At 45.7% G+C, this 15,021-nt stretch overlaps 1 protein-coding gene across 2 annotated transcripts in view; it reads left to right on the top strand.

Moving 5' to 3' along the window:
• The window catches only part of FAM120A (family with sequence similarity 120 member A), a 117,786-nt gene that overhangs the window by 86,484 nt on the left and 16,281 nt on the right, over window positions 1–15,021 (top strand). For both annotated transcript variants that reach the window (XM_070049992.1, XM_051846971.2), the window contains exons 11-12: window positions 6,458–6,707; window positions 11,055–11,169. In XM_070049992.1, coding sequence (XP_069906093.1) covers window positions 6,458–6,707; window positions 11,055–11,169 — 365 coding nt within the window. The remainder of the gene's footprint in view (window positions 1–6,457; window positions 6,708–11,054; window positions 11,170–15,021) is intronic.

Here is a 15,021-nt window from a genome sequence, read left to right as displayed (position 1 = left end):
GCGCCCATATAGGATGCCAGGGATTTAACCTGCTGCACCACATAACCAGCCCTTTAAGGGTTGTTTAAAACTATTTCTCAGGAGAGTTAAGACATGTCTTCATTTGGAAATGTACAGTCTATTGATGAAGGCAGATGATAAAAGGTGCATAGTTTAAGTTAGTTTTTGTGTGTCTTACCAGTGTCATTTTTTAAAAAAGATTTATTTATTTATTTGAAAGTCAGAGTTACACAGAGAGAGGAGAAGCAGAGAGAGAGAGAGAGAGAGAGAGAGAGAGAGGTCTTCCATCTGATGGGTCACTCCCCAATTGGCCACAACAGCTGGAGCTGCACCAATCTGAAGCCAGGAGCCAGGAGCTTCTTCCAGGTCTCCCACGAAGGTGCAGGGGCCTAAGGTCTTGGGCCATCTTTTACAGCTTTCCCAGGCCACAGCAGAGAGCTGGATCAGAAGTGGAGCAGCCGGGACTTGAGCCGGCGCTTCAGGACAGGGCGTGAACCCGCTGTGCCACAGCGCCGGCCTCACCGGTGTCATTTTTAAGATGCCACCATTCTGCATGAGACGTACTTTGGAAATTTATATTCATTAAATAAAAGATAAAAAAAAAAAAAGAAAAGAAAAATATAGTAACCCAAAAAAAAAAAAAAAAAAAAAAGATGCCACCATTCTGAAAATCATAGCAAATTACAGGCTGGCAATTTAGTATTCTGCTCCTCCCTGTCCATCCCCAAGCTCTATAATCTTGCTTTTGAGAACTTCCTCACAATCTCTGCCTAATAAGGTGGTGTGTGTGGAATACTAGTGGAATCTAAGCTCTCCGAGCACTCACACTGGGGCCTGATTGTGTTGCTGCTGGAGTGAAAGCTAGTCCTGGACAGTGCTCCTGGCTTTGAGGCATCACGAGCAAGAACGCAGAGTAGGGCAAGTTCCCTGGGCTGTACCTCCTCTTGCACCCTCTTCTCCCATCACCCTGCTTGGGGTCTCCCCCACCACCACCACTTGTATCTCTGCTTCCCTTCTCCCACACGTTCTCCCCAGGCATTGGGGTGGGAGGCTGCAGTGATATGGGGAGAACACATGAGGGTGCAAGGCCCAAGTTTAAAAGGTTGTGTGTAACGAGTAGCCTCTGCTGTAGAGAGTGAAGAGTTCAGGACGCAGGTACAGCTTAGTGATTTTGTACATTGTTCAATTAGTGTTATCTATTTGATAACATTGGCTTTCTTTTCTTGCCTCATCTTGGTAATGAATGCTCCCTCTTGCCCCAAAATTAAATAAGTGAAAGCAGTAGGCTTTCAAAAAGTAGATGGACATAAATGATAGACCTGAGAAATGAATGTATAGAACTAGAAAGTGAATGGATAGACTGTGAGTACTGTTGTATAAGGATTTCTCTGTATTTATTCTAGTAATTTTTAAGCTAGCAAATCAGCCAAAAGAAGCATTGACTTTTTTTTCTGATACAGTTTGCCTTAGAAATGTTGTTGTTTGTGCTAATAATTAGGACTGCTAATTTGAAATGATTATACTAATTCTGTTCATTTTGGATTATATTATGAAATAGTACTTCCACTGTGCAGTATTGCTGACTTAAAATATGTGAAAAATGGTTATTGTAAACATCTTCCCCATCATTTCTGTGAACACTGTTTATAAATCAATCTTAATTTTCTTTACAAAGTTTCTCAGGAGTAGCAGTGACTACTGTTTTCATGGGTGGGTTCTTGGGAGGCAAGTCATGGAATAGTGGTCTGGTGCCACTCTTTTGAATTAATATTTATTTTATATGTCTGTGACTGTCGATTCTGATACGCTAGGAGCAGCATTTGCCCACATGTCTGACTGTTCTGCCCCTTGTCCTATGGTTAGCTGAGGATGTATAGTTTTGTGGACAGAAGGTTTCCCTTAACCTCAGGTAGCAAAAGTTTAAGGAGCTCACTCACAGTTTTTTGCTTTGGGAGTCATGGAGGTTCTCTCTCTCTCTCTCTTTTTTTTTTTTTTTTTTGCTTTTTGACAGGCAGAGTGGACAGTGAGAGAGACAGAGAAAAAGGTCTTCCTTTGCCGTTGGTTCACCCTCCAATGGCCGCCGCGGCTGGCGCGCTGTGGCCAGCGCACCGCACTGATCTGATGGCAGGAGCCAGGTACTTCTCCTGGTCTCCCATGGGGTGCAGGGCCCAAGCACTTGGGCCATCCTCCACTGCACTCCCTGGCCACAGCAGAGAGCTGGCCTGGAAGAGGGGCAACCGGGAAAGAATCTGGCACCCCGACCGGGACTAGAACCCGGTGTGCCGGCACCGTAGGTGGAGGATTAGCCTATTGAGCAGTGGCGCTGGCCTCATGGAGGTTCTCACAGGTGCATCATTGAGAGGCGACAGAGAGCCGTGGCACACACTAGAAAGAGTAGCCACTATCATATCCACCTTTTGTTTCTGCCCTGATATGTGGGAGCTACAGTTTTTGGTTGTTATTATTATTTATTTGTGTTTGTTTTCATAAAAACCCCAGGAAAGCTCAGCAAACAAACCAATAGCTCCCCGCATGTGCACACGTATTCACGCAGATCAAAAGTCCAGCAGGCTGCAGTTTGGAAGCCACTCATCTCGCTGTGTTGTGGCTGGTTGGGACTGGTGCCCTGGTAGTGAGCAAAGACATACTTTATCACTGACAATGTAGACAACCAGTACTGTCAACGGGGATTGGCTTACAAGATGAGCTGTGTTTTTTATTCCTGAACTGGGGTTGGTCCCAGAGTTGGCATTGTAACAGTTTCTCAAAGTGGCTGGTTGTATCAGGAGATGATGATTGAGGTCTAATGGGAAACATTGGGTTTGTACTGACAGCTGAAGGATGGTGGTGTCCTTTGGGCTCAGTTGTATATTGAAGAGGTTCTGTGTAACAGAAAGCTGATGCCCTGGGGTGGTTTTTGGTAGTGTAAAAATGCAGTTTATGAGAAGGGAATGTAATCTTATAGTCAGTGTTTTAGAAGCTATTTCAGGCTATTTCCTGAAATAGTTTTTCAGTCAGTAGAACAGATAACTATTTCTTGGTGCGGATGCACAAAATTCATTTCCAGACGTCCAGCTGGATGAGCTGACCTAAGTAAGGGCTTCCCTGTTGGTCTATCCTAAGAGGCATTGTGGGCATCTCTCTCTGCAGCTGTGTTGGCACTGATGACACCATACCTCCAGAGCCGCAGGCAGCATCCAGGCAGCCAGTCCTCCTGTGCTGAAGGTCTGTGTGCCCAGGGGCTTTTGCAAAACTCAGGAATTACTCACTGTTAGCCGACTACTTTGTACTTGCTTATTTCCTGAGAGTTAAACAATGCAGTGAAGCTGAAAAGCCCTCCCTCCCCAGCAGCAGAGAGAGAGAGAGAGAGAGAGAAGCAGGTGTGGCAAACACGCCCCTGGCAGCCTAGGCCAGGGGACTTGGGAAGCAGAGCTATGGCTTTTCTTTTGTCTACTTCCTGGAACCCTTGAGACTGCTATGTGGCAACCTGAAAATTGGACTCCTGGAATTCTTGGATTTATGGGTACTAATCTTTAATTAATGTAAGTAATATGAGATGTTAGCCTACCTCACGTGGTTTTCCCTCCATGCAAGGGTGCTAGGTGCTTTTTACGTTTATTGATTGGGATTGTGTTTCACAGTAAAGATTCAGCCCTTCCTGGGTCTTAGTGCTGCTGCTCACCTGCCTCACCTGGTCCTGGCCTTGCTAGCACAAATCAGCTGCTCACTAATACTTGTCACACATTTGGCCATAGGTACACTCAAGAAGTCTCCAAATGGTAGATTGTCTAAAAATAGAAATCAAGGGCACTTTTGCATAGAATGAGCCTTGGGCATACCTATTTTCTCAAATTTCTTTTCCTAAATTAAATTGGAGCCATACTCGTGAACATTGCAGAAGGGCAGTAGAAATGCCCAGCGCCATAAGCAAGACACCGATCCTCATCTATCCCTGCTGTGTGTCTGACTGCCGCTGCCCTGTGCCTGCCTGAGTGTTAGTGTTGGCCCGTCCACGAGAGTCCCAGGTGCAGAGGTGGGTCCACCCAGCTCACGGCCCAGCGGAAGCTGGTGGACTGGCTTATTTCACTAAGTGTAGGTTTTCCAGTTGCATTTCTGTGGTCAGTGTTTCTGAGGGCAGTCAAGAAACTGCGATCACCCCAGGGCCTGCAAAGTGAAATATGCAAATGTCTAAGCACTCTAAATTAGAAAGTAAACATCCTTTTCCAACAGTTTTTTTCTAGAATAAAAACAAAACAATAAAATGACTGCTAAAAAATTATTGTGGAAAGAACAGCTGACAAAAGGGAAAGAGAAATAGCAAAGACAAAGAGATTTAATTCCTCTCTTGTGAAATCTTCTGGAGGATTTCTAACAGTGCAATCATGTATTTTTTAGATTCAATAAACTCACTTAAAAAGATAGATTTATTTATTTATTTATTTATTTATTTATTTGAAAGAGTGATAGAGAAAGGGAGACACAGAGAGATCTTATCTGCTAGTTCACTCCCTCATTGGTCACAACAGCTGGAGCTGGGCCGAACCAAGAGCTTCATCCTAGTCTCCTATGTCATCCACTGCTTTCCAAGGTGCAACAGCAGGGAGCTGGATTGGAAGTGGCGCATCTGGAACTCTAACCAGTGCTCCAGTATGGGATGCTGGCACAAGAGGCAGCTTATTGCACTGCACCACAGCTGCAGGGGGCCCCCCTACCCCCTGCTATTTGAGTGTGTGATGCGTAGTGTGATTATGTGTGTATGTAGCATAGTTATCTAGTGGAAACAGCATACTGGTTATGCACTCTTATAGGCTGCCCTCTGTGCAGGGGGGTCCTGCAGTGTTGTTGGGTGGCAAGAGGGGTTGGCTTACGGGAAACCCTTTGATGATGATGATGATCCTCCTCTATGTTCTGCCAATGCTGCTGGGGAAGTTTCTGGAAGCTGGGCTGTACTGGAGCTCCATGGAATGTGGTGGGGGTGGGGCCTTAGATTGTGCGTCTAAGGACAGGGTCTGCTTGATGGTATTGTGTTTGTGTTTCATCCCTAAAAATATTGAATAAAAGCAAATACGTGTACATTTATATATACATGGTATCTGTATTCTGAGTTCTGGGCTTCAAAATAAACCTTTGAGTGTCTTGAATATTCCTTTATCATTTAAATGCTGATAGCAGTGACTTTTTTGTAAAAGGGAAACTTTTGGTGAATGTCTTCATTTATGCCCCTGTGCAAGTCCTGTGGTCCCTGACTGCTCCCAGGTGTGACGCTGTCACCTGAGGATTGCTGATAATGCATACATCTGAGTGTCTGACTCCTAGCAGTTTTCATGACATTTTAAGAGATCTTGCCTGACTGTATTTAGACTTGGAGAAGAACTAGAAATCAGCCAGTCACAAGTTTGGATTCTTCAGAATCTCTCATCTGTCTGAGGCCTTCTTTTAGAGAAAATGGACCTTTGGATTAATGTTATTTGGATAGAACTAATGTGCTGAAAATTGCTCTAGAATTGAGGGTGCTCTCCTGATTCTGGTCGTGAATGGACTCGGCCGTGGGGCATGGGACCGTGTGGGTCCCCACTCTGGTTCTGGTGTTTACCACTTGTCAGTGCATATCCAAATCTCACCACTGGATACTTGCCTGAGGGCAGTTGATGAGAAATTTCAACATGCATCATTCACTGTATTTCCCCATAGTTCTTTCCCTAATTTATTTGAAAATTATGTGGGGAAATGGGCATGTTTATGTGTTTGTAAGAATTAATTGACTCTAATGATGGTAAAAACAACTGTGGATACAAGGTCATTGGTTTTGTGTTCTATCAATTTAGAAACTCTTGCCTTTGTTGCAGTGCAATGTTGGAGAATCATACACTCTTGTCTTCAGTCTGCCTGCGTATAATTACTGTGCTGAGATCATGTGGGGTTTCAACACTTGGGAGTATTGCTTCTAGTTGCTTCTTATCAGCTGGCCTTGCAAACAGAGTTTAATGTTTGTTAAAGTAGGATACCCTCGTGTAAAGTGGCTCCCAAATACAGATTATTTTCTCAAACCTAATTTGTAGACGTTTAGAAAATGAGAGTAGCTATCTAGCTTGGATTTTTCTTCCATGTTAAAATAACCAGGTGATGACATCTGTGAATTTATACCAATTGTTGTTAGTAAAACTATCAATAGATTTAAAATATCAGAACAAAGTTTGTGTAACTGAGGCACACAGATTAGCCATATGGGGAAATCAAATCCCGACTGGCCTGAGAAGAACGTTGTGGCCTGCCTGAGGGTCTGAGTGAGCAGTTGTGCAGCGAGGGCAGGTGCAGCATTGCACTCAGGAGCCTGCGTGCGGTGGCTTGCTGAGGGCCTCGACGGCAGGTGCCTTGCTAGAGCAGCTTGTCTTTGTGAAGACTGAACGTTGGCGAGCTGATGCCTGAATGAGCCCTCTCTGGTTTTTCTTTTCTCCAGTCTCGCCGGTGATCATTAAGGAATGGGCAGCTTACAAAGGGAAGTCTCCTCAAACTCCGGAACTGGTGGAAGCCCTGGCCTTCAGGGAATGGACCTGCCCCAACTTGAAGAGGCTTTGGCTGGGCAAGGCAGTGGAGGACAAGAACCGCAGGATGAGGGCCTTTCTGGCCTGCATGCGGTCAGACACTCCTGCCATGCTGAACCCTGCCAACGTGCCCACCCACCTCATGGTGCTCTGCTGCGTCTTACGGTGGGTGGCAAGTCGAGTGTTCAGTGGGGTGGGGGGAGGCACCTGGGACCAAGCAGGGGCTGAGGCATGGTGTGGAACATTCTGAAAAGGACTTATTAGGGATGAATTGTGTTGTCTGTTGGAATTTGTCCTAACCCCGTATTTATAAGTGTTACAGAGTGTACACCAAGCAGGGTATTTTTCTTTTCTTTTCTTTTTTGTTTATGATTTATTTATTTATCTGAGAGGTAGAGTTACAGACAGAGAGGGGGAGATCAAGAGAAAGGACTTCCGTCTGCTGGTTCACTCCTCAAATGGCCACAACAGTTGGAGCTGAGCCGATCCAAAGCCTGGAGCTTCTTCCAGGTCTTCCATGTGGGTGAAGGAGCCCAGGCACTTGGGCCATCTTCCGCTGCCTTCCCAGCCCATAAGCAGAGAACTGGACTGGGACACAAACTAGAAGAGGAGCAGTCGGGATACGTGGGATTCTGGCACCACAAGTGGAAGCTTAGCCTACCACACCACAGCGCTGGCCCCTGGTTTACTTGGATCTGTCTTGTGAATCGTGTTCTCCTAGGGTTGTGGTGAGTTTGTTTGAGGCTGGGATCCAGTGCTCACATTGTCAGCTCTGGCCTTAGGCGCCATCTCAGGTTGGCCCAAGGGACCCTTAACACTGTCTGTTTGGGGGCTTCTTGCTTTCTGGCCCTGCAAGATGCTTCCGTGCCCCTTGTGTCTCCCCACTCTGGGGAACAGCCTAGTCCCAGTTGTGAGCCCTGGACCTTGCTGATGTACACACTGCTGGCTCTTTGCTGACATTTGCATTCATGGATGTTTATTAAGTTTCTAGGGCTTGTCGATCTGGTTTGGTTTTGAAACAATGTAGGAAAAAATCACAACCACAGAAAGCTTTTTTTTTTTTATTCCATACTTCAGTGTGATTTTTTAATAACATTTTCCTACACAACCACCATGTGGCCATTAGAACCAACCTACCTGGATCCTTTGGTTTATCCTGCCTCAGACCGCGATGCTTTCAGGGGTGATTCCTGACCAGAGGGCACACAGCTCTGTGTGTCCCGTGAGGCAGGACTCTGGTTCTCAGGGCACAGGGTGGTTGTGTGGCATGTGGGGTTACTCCCTCTTCTGTGACTGCTGCAGGTTTTGGGAACCTTGACAGCTGGAACTCCTCTTCCTTGGTAACCCTCAGAATATACTCTTCACTTGTTTGTTTATTGTTTATTTATTTAATTTTTTTGACAGGCAGAGTTAGAGAGACAGAGAGGTCTTCCTTCCGTTGGTTCACCCCCCAAATGGCCGCTACAGCCGGCACGCTGCGCCAATCTGAAGCCAGGAGCCAGGTGCTTCCTCCTGGTCTCCCATGCGGGTGCAGGGCCCAAGCACTTGGGCCATCCTCCACTGCCTTCCCGGGCCACAGCAGAGAGCTGGCCTGGAAGAGGAGCAACCAGGACAGACCCCGGCGCCCCAACCAAGACTAGAACCCAGGGTGCCAGTGCCGCAGACGGAGGATTAGCCTTTGACAGCTTTATGAGGTTTCTTGAATTTTTAAAAAATATTTATTTATTTGAAAGGCAGAGCTATAGAGAGAGGTGAGACAGAGAGATCTTCCATCTGCTGCTTCATTCCCCAAATGGCCATAGGGGCGAGGACTGGGCCAGGTCAAAGCCAAGAACCAGGAGCTTCTTCTGGGTCTCAGGTGGGTGCAGGGAACCAAGCACTTGGATCATCTTCTGCTGCTTTCCCAGGCCATTAATAGGGAGCTAGATTGGAAGTGGAGCAGCTGGAACTTGAACTGGCACTCATATGGGATGCCTGCACTGTGGACTGTGGCTTAATCTGCTGCACACAGCTCTGGCCCTGGGAGTTTTGCTTTTTGACTAGTGGTGCTGACTTTGGATCCTAGTAAGATAGTGTTGGGTACACGTGCATCCTAAGTGTTACTTGATGACAGCAGTTGAGAGGGACAGGGGACAAATGTCATCCAGATCTGTGGATTACTCAGCAGCAGAGATGCAGGGAGGTAGCTTGAGCAGGGTTTGGTGCAGGGGAGGGTGAGGTGGGCAGCGCAGAGCTGAATAGAGGTCTTTGTGGGGAAATAAGGTGGACAAGGGAGAGACAAGACAGCAGGTGGACAGATGCAGACTGAGATAGGTCCTGCAAGAACTTAAAGTCAGATAGTGAATAACATAACAAGGAGAGAGGACGTGAGGCCCCAAAGCAAGGCTCCCCAGGAATGGTATTGGCCATACCAGTTGTGTCCTAGTGGTGGTATCAGGCCACCGTTCCCCAGTGATGAAGCAGGGCCCCGGCCAACTATGCCCTTTCCATCTCCATGAAGCCCTGGATTTCCCCAGTGTCCAGGCTTTACGGGCCTTCTCTGGGCGTCCTCACCCCTCCACACTATTAGGGTGAGGCCAGGCAAGTCAAGCAGCTCTCCTCCGTTCTCATAGCTGTTGAGCATATCTATGCTCAGGTTCCCACATTCTACTCATGTGCAGGAAAGAACATCTGGAGAAAATTCTCCCACAGATCCATGGGTAGGTGTAGCAGCATGGAAAGGGATTTGGAAACTCCCCAAATGCAGACAGGGAGATCTGGAATCAGTGAGACAACCAAGAGAAGGCTGTTAGCCACCTTCCCCTTAACTCACCGGAGTCCTGCTCCTGCTGTTCCAGTGTTCTGGTGTTAATCCAGATGTTTCCCTGTGTGCATTCTTTACACTCTGCATTCAGGAAGGTGTTGGTAGGACCTGTGAGGAGGAGGAGGAGCTAAATGTCACCTTTGCCATAGAAAGCCCAGAGGAGGCAGCAGCAGATGTCCCGACCAACATAGCTGTGTCACTTCAGCTAAATTGAGTTCCCGGAGCCTTCACTGCCAGGAAAGCAGGACAGATCTTAAGAAATACAGCCTTTCCCAAGACAGCCTTCTCTGATTCCGGTTTATAAAAGGCACCTATGGCCGGGGGCTGGGGAAGAGTGTATATTTATTCATTGACCTTGAAATTGCATTTTCTTCCTACATTGTCACATAATTTTTCCATGCAGTATGTATGCTGTCTGAACCTCAATTTCCCCACCTCTAAAAGGGGGGTATTAATGATTCTTGCCACAGCGTTGCTGGGTGGGTGAGCCATTGTGTGTGAAATGCTTTGACCCAGGCTTGGAGCCAGCGAGTGAGCAGGCCTTGCAGTGGGAACTGGGGATGTGACAGATGGTGTGTCTCTCGGTGAGAGATGATTGAATGACTATATTGACGCACAGTAATGATCTCTCAGTGGATATAGTTATCACAGGAGCACACTAGGGCTGAGCATCAACTCTGCCCGTGGCTTTTGTTGGTCGCTCAGTAGATAGATGAGACAGCTTTGCTGATCCTGCCATGGCACTCAGGACTCCCTGAGTCATTTGCCAGAGATCACGTAGAAGTTGGTTTTTAGTAGTTGCTTTAGTCATCACTGGGCAGCTTGATTAGGGCAGAGAATTGGGGGTTACTGGACTTGCAGGAAGGTTTATAACACAGCCATGGAGGTTAGCTGTTCACTAGTTCATGGCAGATAACATGTGGGCCTGTGCCCTATACGTGGGCCCAGGGTGCTTGTTATTTCGGCAGTGCAAGGTGCCAAGGGAAGCCTGCACCTGCAACTTCCCAGCACTTACGCTTTCTAGCTGATGATATGGAAGGTGATTTCCTTTCAGCTGCCCATACCAGGGCACCCATTTTGAAGGCCGCGCTTCAGTGACCACCCTGGGCAGTGCCTTCCTCAGTCCCTACCTCCCCATGGTCCTCCACGTACCATCACAAGAGCACAGTTGTATCAGGAATCGCTGACCAGGGTGGGTCTTTGGCCTAGCCACTAAGATGTGGGACAGGGGATCTGCATCACACTGCAGAGTGCCTGGGTGTGAGTCCTAACTCCAACTTCATGCAGACCCAGGGAGGCAGTGGTGGTGGTTCAGGTTTAAGTGATTACCCACATGGGAGTCCTGGATCCAGTTTGCAGCTCTGGAGAGTGAACCAGGGATTGGGAACTTGCACTCTTTCTGTCTCTCAAATATTTTTAAGAATTAAAAAAATACAAAATTACCGATCATCTCATTCTGAGCATGCACTATTTTTACTCTAAATTAAAACATTCCCTTCAGCCCAGATGGTGATTGTGTTTTTGTTTGTAATTGGCTCCTTGAAGCAAAAAGAGCAGGGCTGCATGAGAAATCCTGAGTCTTTGGTACCTCCTGTCCTAACCCTGATTCACCCTGACCCCGACCCCGCATTGACTCAGACCCTCCTGCAGGTGTGCTGTGTGATGGGTGGCCATTCAGTTAAATGCCAATGATTTGTGTCCTATACCAGGTATATGGTGCAGTGGCCAGGAGCTCGAATACTGCGGCGTCAGGAGCTCGACGCCTTCCTGGCCCAGGCGCTGTCCCCCAAGCTCTACGAGCCAGATCAGCTACAGGAGCTCAAGGTAACGTATCCTCCTCTTTTCATGATCCTGGGAAGTCTGGCTTTTGACTTGGTATGACACAGCTCACCCTCCCAGGCAGGAGAGCCCAATGCTCTGAACTGGTGACACCACTGCAGGGTGAACTGAGGGCTCGCAGGGCCGGGGGACATTCCTTTCTAGTTAGAGATTTGCCATCCCCAGTTTGGAAGCAGTCAATTCCACTTCTGTCAGGGAAAGGTTTTTCTTTGTTTACCAATGGATGTTTATTCTTGTTTGTCTGATCAGGAAATAAACTGGCCTTTTTTATTTTAGGAGGGGATTCCAAACCTGAGGTGAGGAGGGCTTGATCTTAAGAATTTCGTAACATCTAGTCAGGATTCTTTTTCTTATTTCATCCCATTGTTCCTAGTTACAATTCTGGTTTTCTCTAAAAAGTGCTCTTTGCCCTTCTGGTATTGTAAAATCCCTTAAGCCACTTGAAGGACGGTGTGACCCCATCATCCCGAAGCCCGTTTAGTCAGCATTTAACATCATATTCCTTTTAATTTTGCCTTCTAGTAATTCCTTTTGTTCTTTAATTGTTTTGACAACATTGATTTTTCTCTGAGTTGTCACCTAATTTTTTAGTGTGCTTGTCTTTTCAGTGCACTTTTATTGATTGCTGTGTTCGCCTGGTTGTAATTGCTTTCTAATTTCTATATTGTATTTTCGGAAGGCCAAGATGTTTCGAAGTTAGCTAAACTCATAGATCTGCTTTTTCTTTTTACTGTGCAGGGTTTAATTTTTGGTTTGCCATCAGTTTTGTTTTTTGTTTTCTGTTTTTCATGCAGTTTGATTTGTAATCATTTAATCTCTTTTGACAAACCCGCCTTCCCTTGTAGATCTTTTTGTCGTTCTTTACGAAGGCGTTCTTTCCCTGCAGAGGAATTTTAGGCTTGCTTCCTAGGGTGTTAGTGTTTACCAGTTGGAGCTCAGTAAATGTCTGGTACTCCACAGATTATTGTATTACATTGAGTATTTGGTGTTGAGACCCTCCTCAACTGTGTGCAGCTCACCTGAGGCTCTGAAACAATATATATAAAAACCAGCACGTGGGATAATTGACCCCAAATTGTATTCTTTACTTTGCAGATCCAGTTTCTGTTTTCTGGACAGAATTATTATTATTTTAACATTTTTGCTCTCAATGTCTGGTCAGGTGCCCTGTCGGGCAGTGTGGCGGGGCCCAGTCACGGCCTCCCGTGTCCTCGCCGGGTCTCATCACGCTGTCTTCGTTGCAGGCTGTGCTTCAGGGGGTGGAAACACTTTTCCTAGAGTGTGGTGCCACCCTCTACCTCTACTCCTGTTTCTCTTATATAGATTATTACATCAGTATTGACATCCCACTTCTGAAAATCAGACCGCCAGGGACCAGGTATGCCCACCGAGCCGTATTCACCATCAAGTTACTTTAACCAGAGTTCATCTTATATCCCATGTCCTTTTCATTTTTGGATCAACACATAGGAGATAACTTGTGAAAAACAATCACACCCTTAAGCTTTCATTTTGGTTCTTTTGAGGTCTTAGTGCTTTCATGGTTTTCTCCTGATTCTTCATCTAAAGTGAGACATTTCTAGATGTATTCCAAAAGACACATTTCATGTAGAGTTGCCTTCAGGCTCATTCATCGTTCCCCGGGGTCTTGCTTATGTGGAGGTAGACAGTTACTTTCACAAGGACAGCCTACACTGTGAGCACAGGATTAGTGTGAGATCTGAGATAGCAGTTATTGGCCGGGGTGGCGGGAGGTGGTTGTTTGCTTTTTTTTTTTTTTTAAATTATTGAAGATCCTTTCAGCTCCACATTGAGAATTAATAGGAATAATCGTTATTTAAGTGCTACAAAAATTACACAGAGTTGAGGGTTTCAAAACTCAGTGGTAGAAAATAGCCATTTTAAAATTACTTTTTTCATTTAACCATTAGTTTTTGACATACCAAAAGCAACGACATTGCTTTTTCACACTACACCATTTCACTGATTATGATGTGGTCAACTCTTGCCTGTTGCACTGCTCTATCCGGCCCTGCCCAGTTTGTGGATTGCCCAGATTCCCCTCCTGTCCCCTCCCCATGTGTTGTCCACTCCAGGCTTTGCTATCAGAGGAGAAAAAGAAGAGAACACCCATTTCGGACAGTTTGAACTCTTAGGTACTCTGGGAGAGGTTTGGGGAGCAGACATTGAGACCTGAGGTGGATCTGTGAGGTCCCATCTCATCCATTTTCCTCCACCTCCGTGTCCATGAGTAAGCTGGGTTTCTCATGTGGTTCTTGAACTCCTGTGTCAGTGAGTTATGGCCCTTATTCCCTCCCTGCTACATTGCTGTACTGTCCTTGGTTGCCAGCAGAAATGTAATTATGAAGGTAACATTCCCACCAAGCCTGGGCCTTGAGGCAGGTAGGTGGACGGTCAGGAGAGATAGCTCTGCACAGTTGTAATATCTGCCCAGCTTCTTTCTCCTCTGTTCTTGACATCTCTATAATTGCCTCAAATTATATTAACAGTTTCACGTGCCAAGTGCAGAATATGAAAGATGGAAATTGAAGAGCTTTAAAGATAGTACTAGGGAAGTGCAACATGTCTGATCCCTGAAAGAACTGTTTTTCATATAGGTAAATATGACAAAGTAAGAGTCTGTTGCCCATTAATAAGAAATCAGACAGTGTAACTTCACTAGAATTTGATTCTTGAACTGGGCAGAAATTAAGTTCCAAATTTGTATTTGCTATAAAATCAGAATTGGTTTTGTCTGTTTCTCTAGTTGAGGAGCTGTGGGTAATGTTGAACATATTATCTTTAGAGTCAGAAAATGAGGTTAGAATGTGAATATGGCAGCAGTTTCAACAATTGAGGATTCAGATTTGAGCCCTGCAGTGTCTGGCTTTGTGTCCACGAGCTCCCTGGGCCCCAGCTCTGCCATGGGCTCTTTCTCAGAAGTGCCTGTGTTCTGCACTGGTGAGCAGTAGAAATGAGACAGTATGTGCAGAAATACATGTGAGAAGGGCAGTGTCTGTTAGGTATTTATTAAGTTCCCATGAATATTAGCCATTATCATTTATATAACTAATATTTGGAGAAAGAAATAAAAACACTATTTAATATAAGTTTTAAAATTGTTACAAGGAAGCAAAATCTGTACAGCAATTGTGATTTTATTCACATTGTTTTTACAGTTTTAAGAAGCGTTCTGTTAAATATTGGTAATGGTCACTACTACAACTAATTTTCTGGAAACTGTAACATTGTCTTAAAAAGATTTATTTATTTATTTGAATGTCAGAGTTACACAGACAGAGGAGAGGCAGAGAAAGAGTCTTCCATCCGATGGTTCACTTCTCAGTTGGCCACAATGGCCGGAGCTGTGCCAATTCGAAGCCAGGAGCCAGGAGCTTCTTCCAGGTCTCCCACGTGGGTGCAGGGGCCCAAGGACTTGGGCCATCTTTTACTGCTTTCCCAGGCCATAGCAGAGAGCTGGATCGGAAGTGGAGCAGCCGGGTCTCGAACTGGCACCCATATGGGATACTGGCACCGTAGGCCAGGGCATTAACCTGCTGTGCCACAGTGCTGGCCACTGTAACATCGTTTTTAAATCCATGAAATACAGAGTCTCAACTAACTCTAAGGCCATTTACTAATATGTGTTTGTATGTACCACTCACACAATGCATCAAAAAGTTCATGGAAAGTCGTATCAAGAGATAGGGTTATTTTGGTGCAAAAACATTTTGGGGAACCATACAGTTTTTTCGTAATACAGATTTTTCCATGAATGTTTCGAAGACCCCTCATATGCATGGCTTTCAAAAACTTTTGCACCAAAATCATACACAC

This window comes from Oryctolagus cuniculus, chromosome 1 (assembly GCF_964237555.1).
Source record: "Oryctolagus cuniculus chromosome 1, mOryCun1.1, whole genome shotgun sequence".
Lineage (NCBI taxonomy): Eukaryota > Metazoa > Chordata > Mammalia > Lagomorpha > Leporidae > Oryctolagus > Oryctolagus cuniculus.
This window is presented reverse-complemented; position numbering and strand designations above follow the sequence as displayed.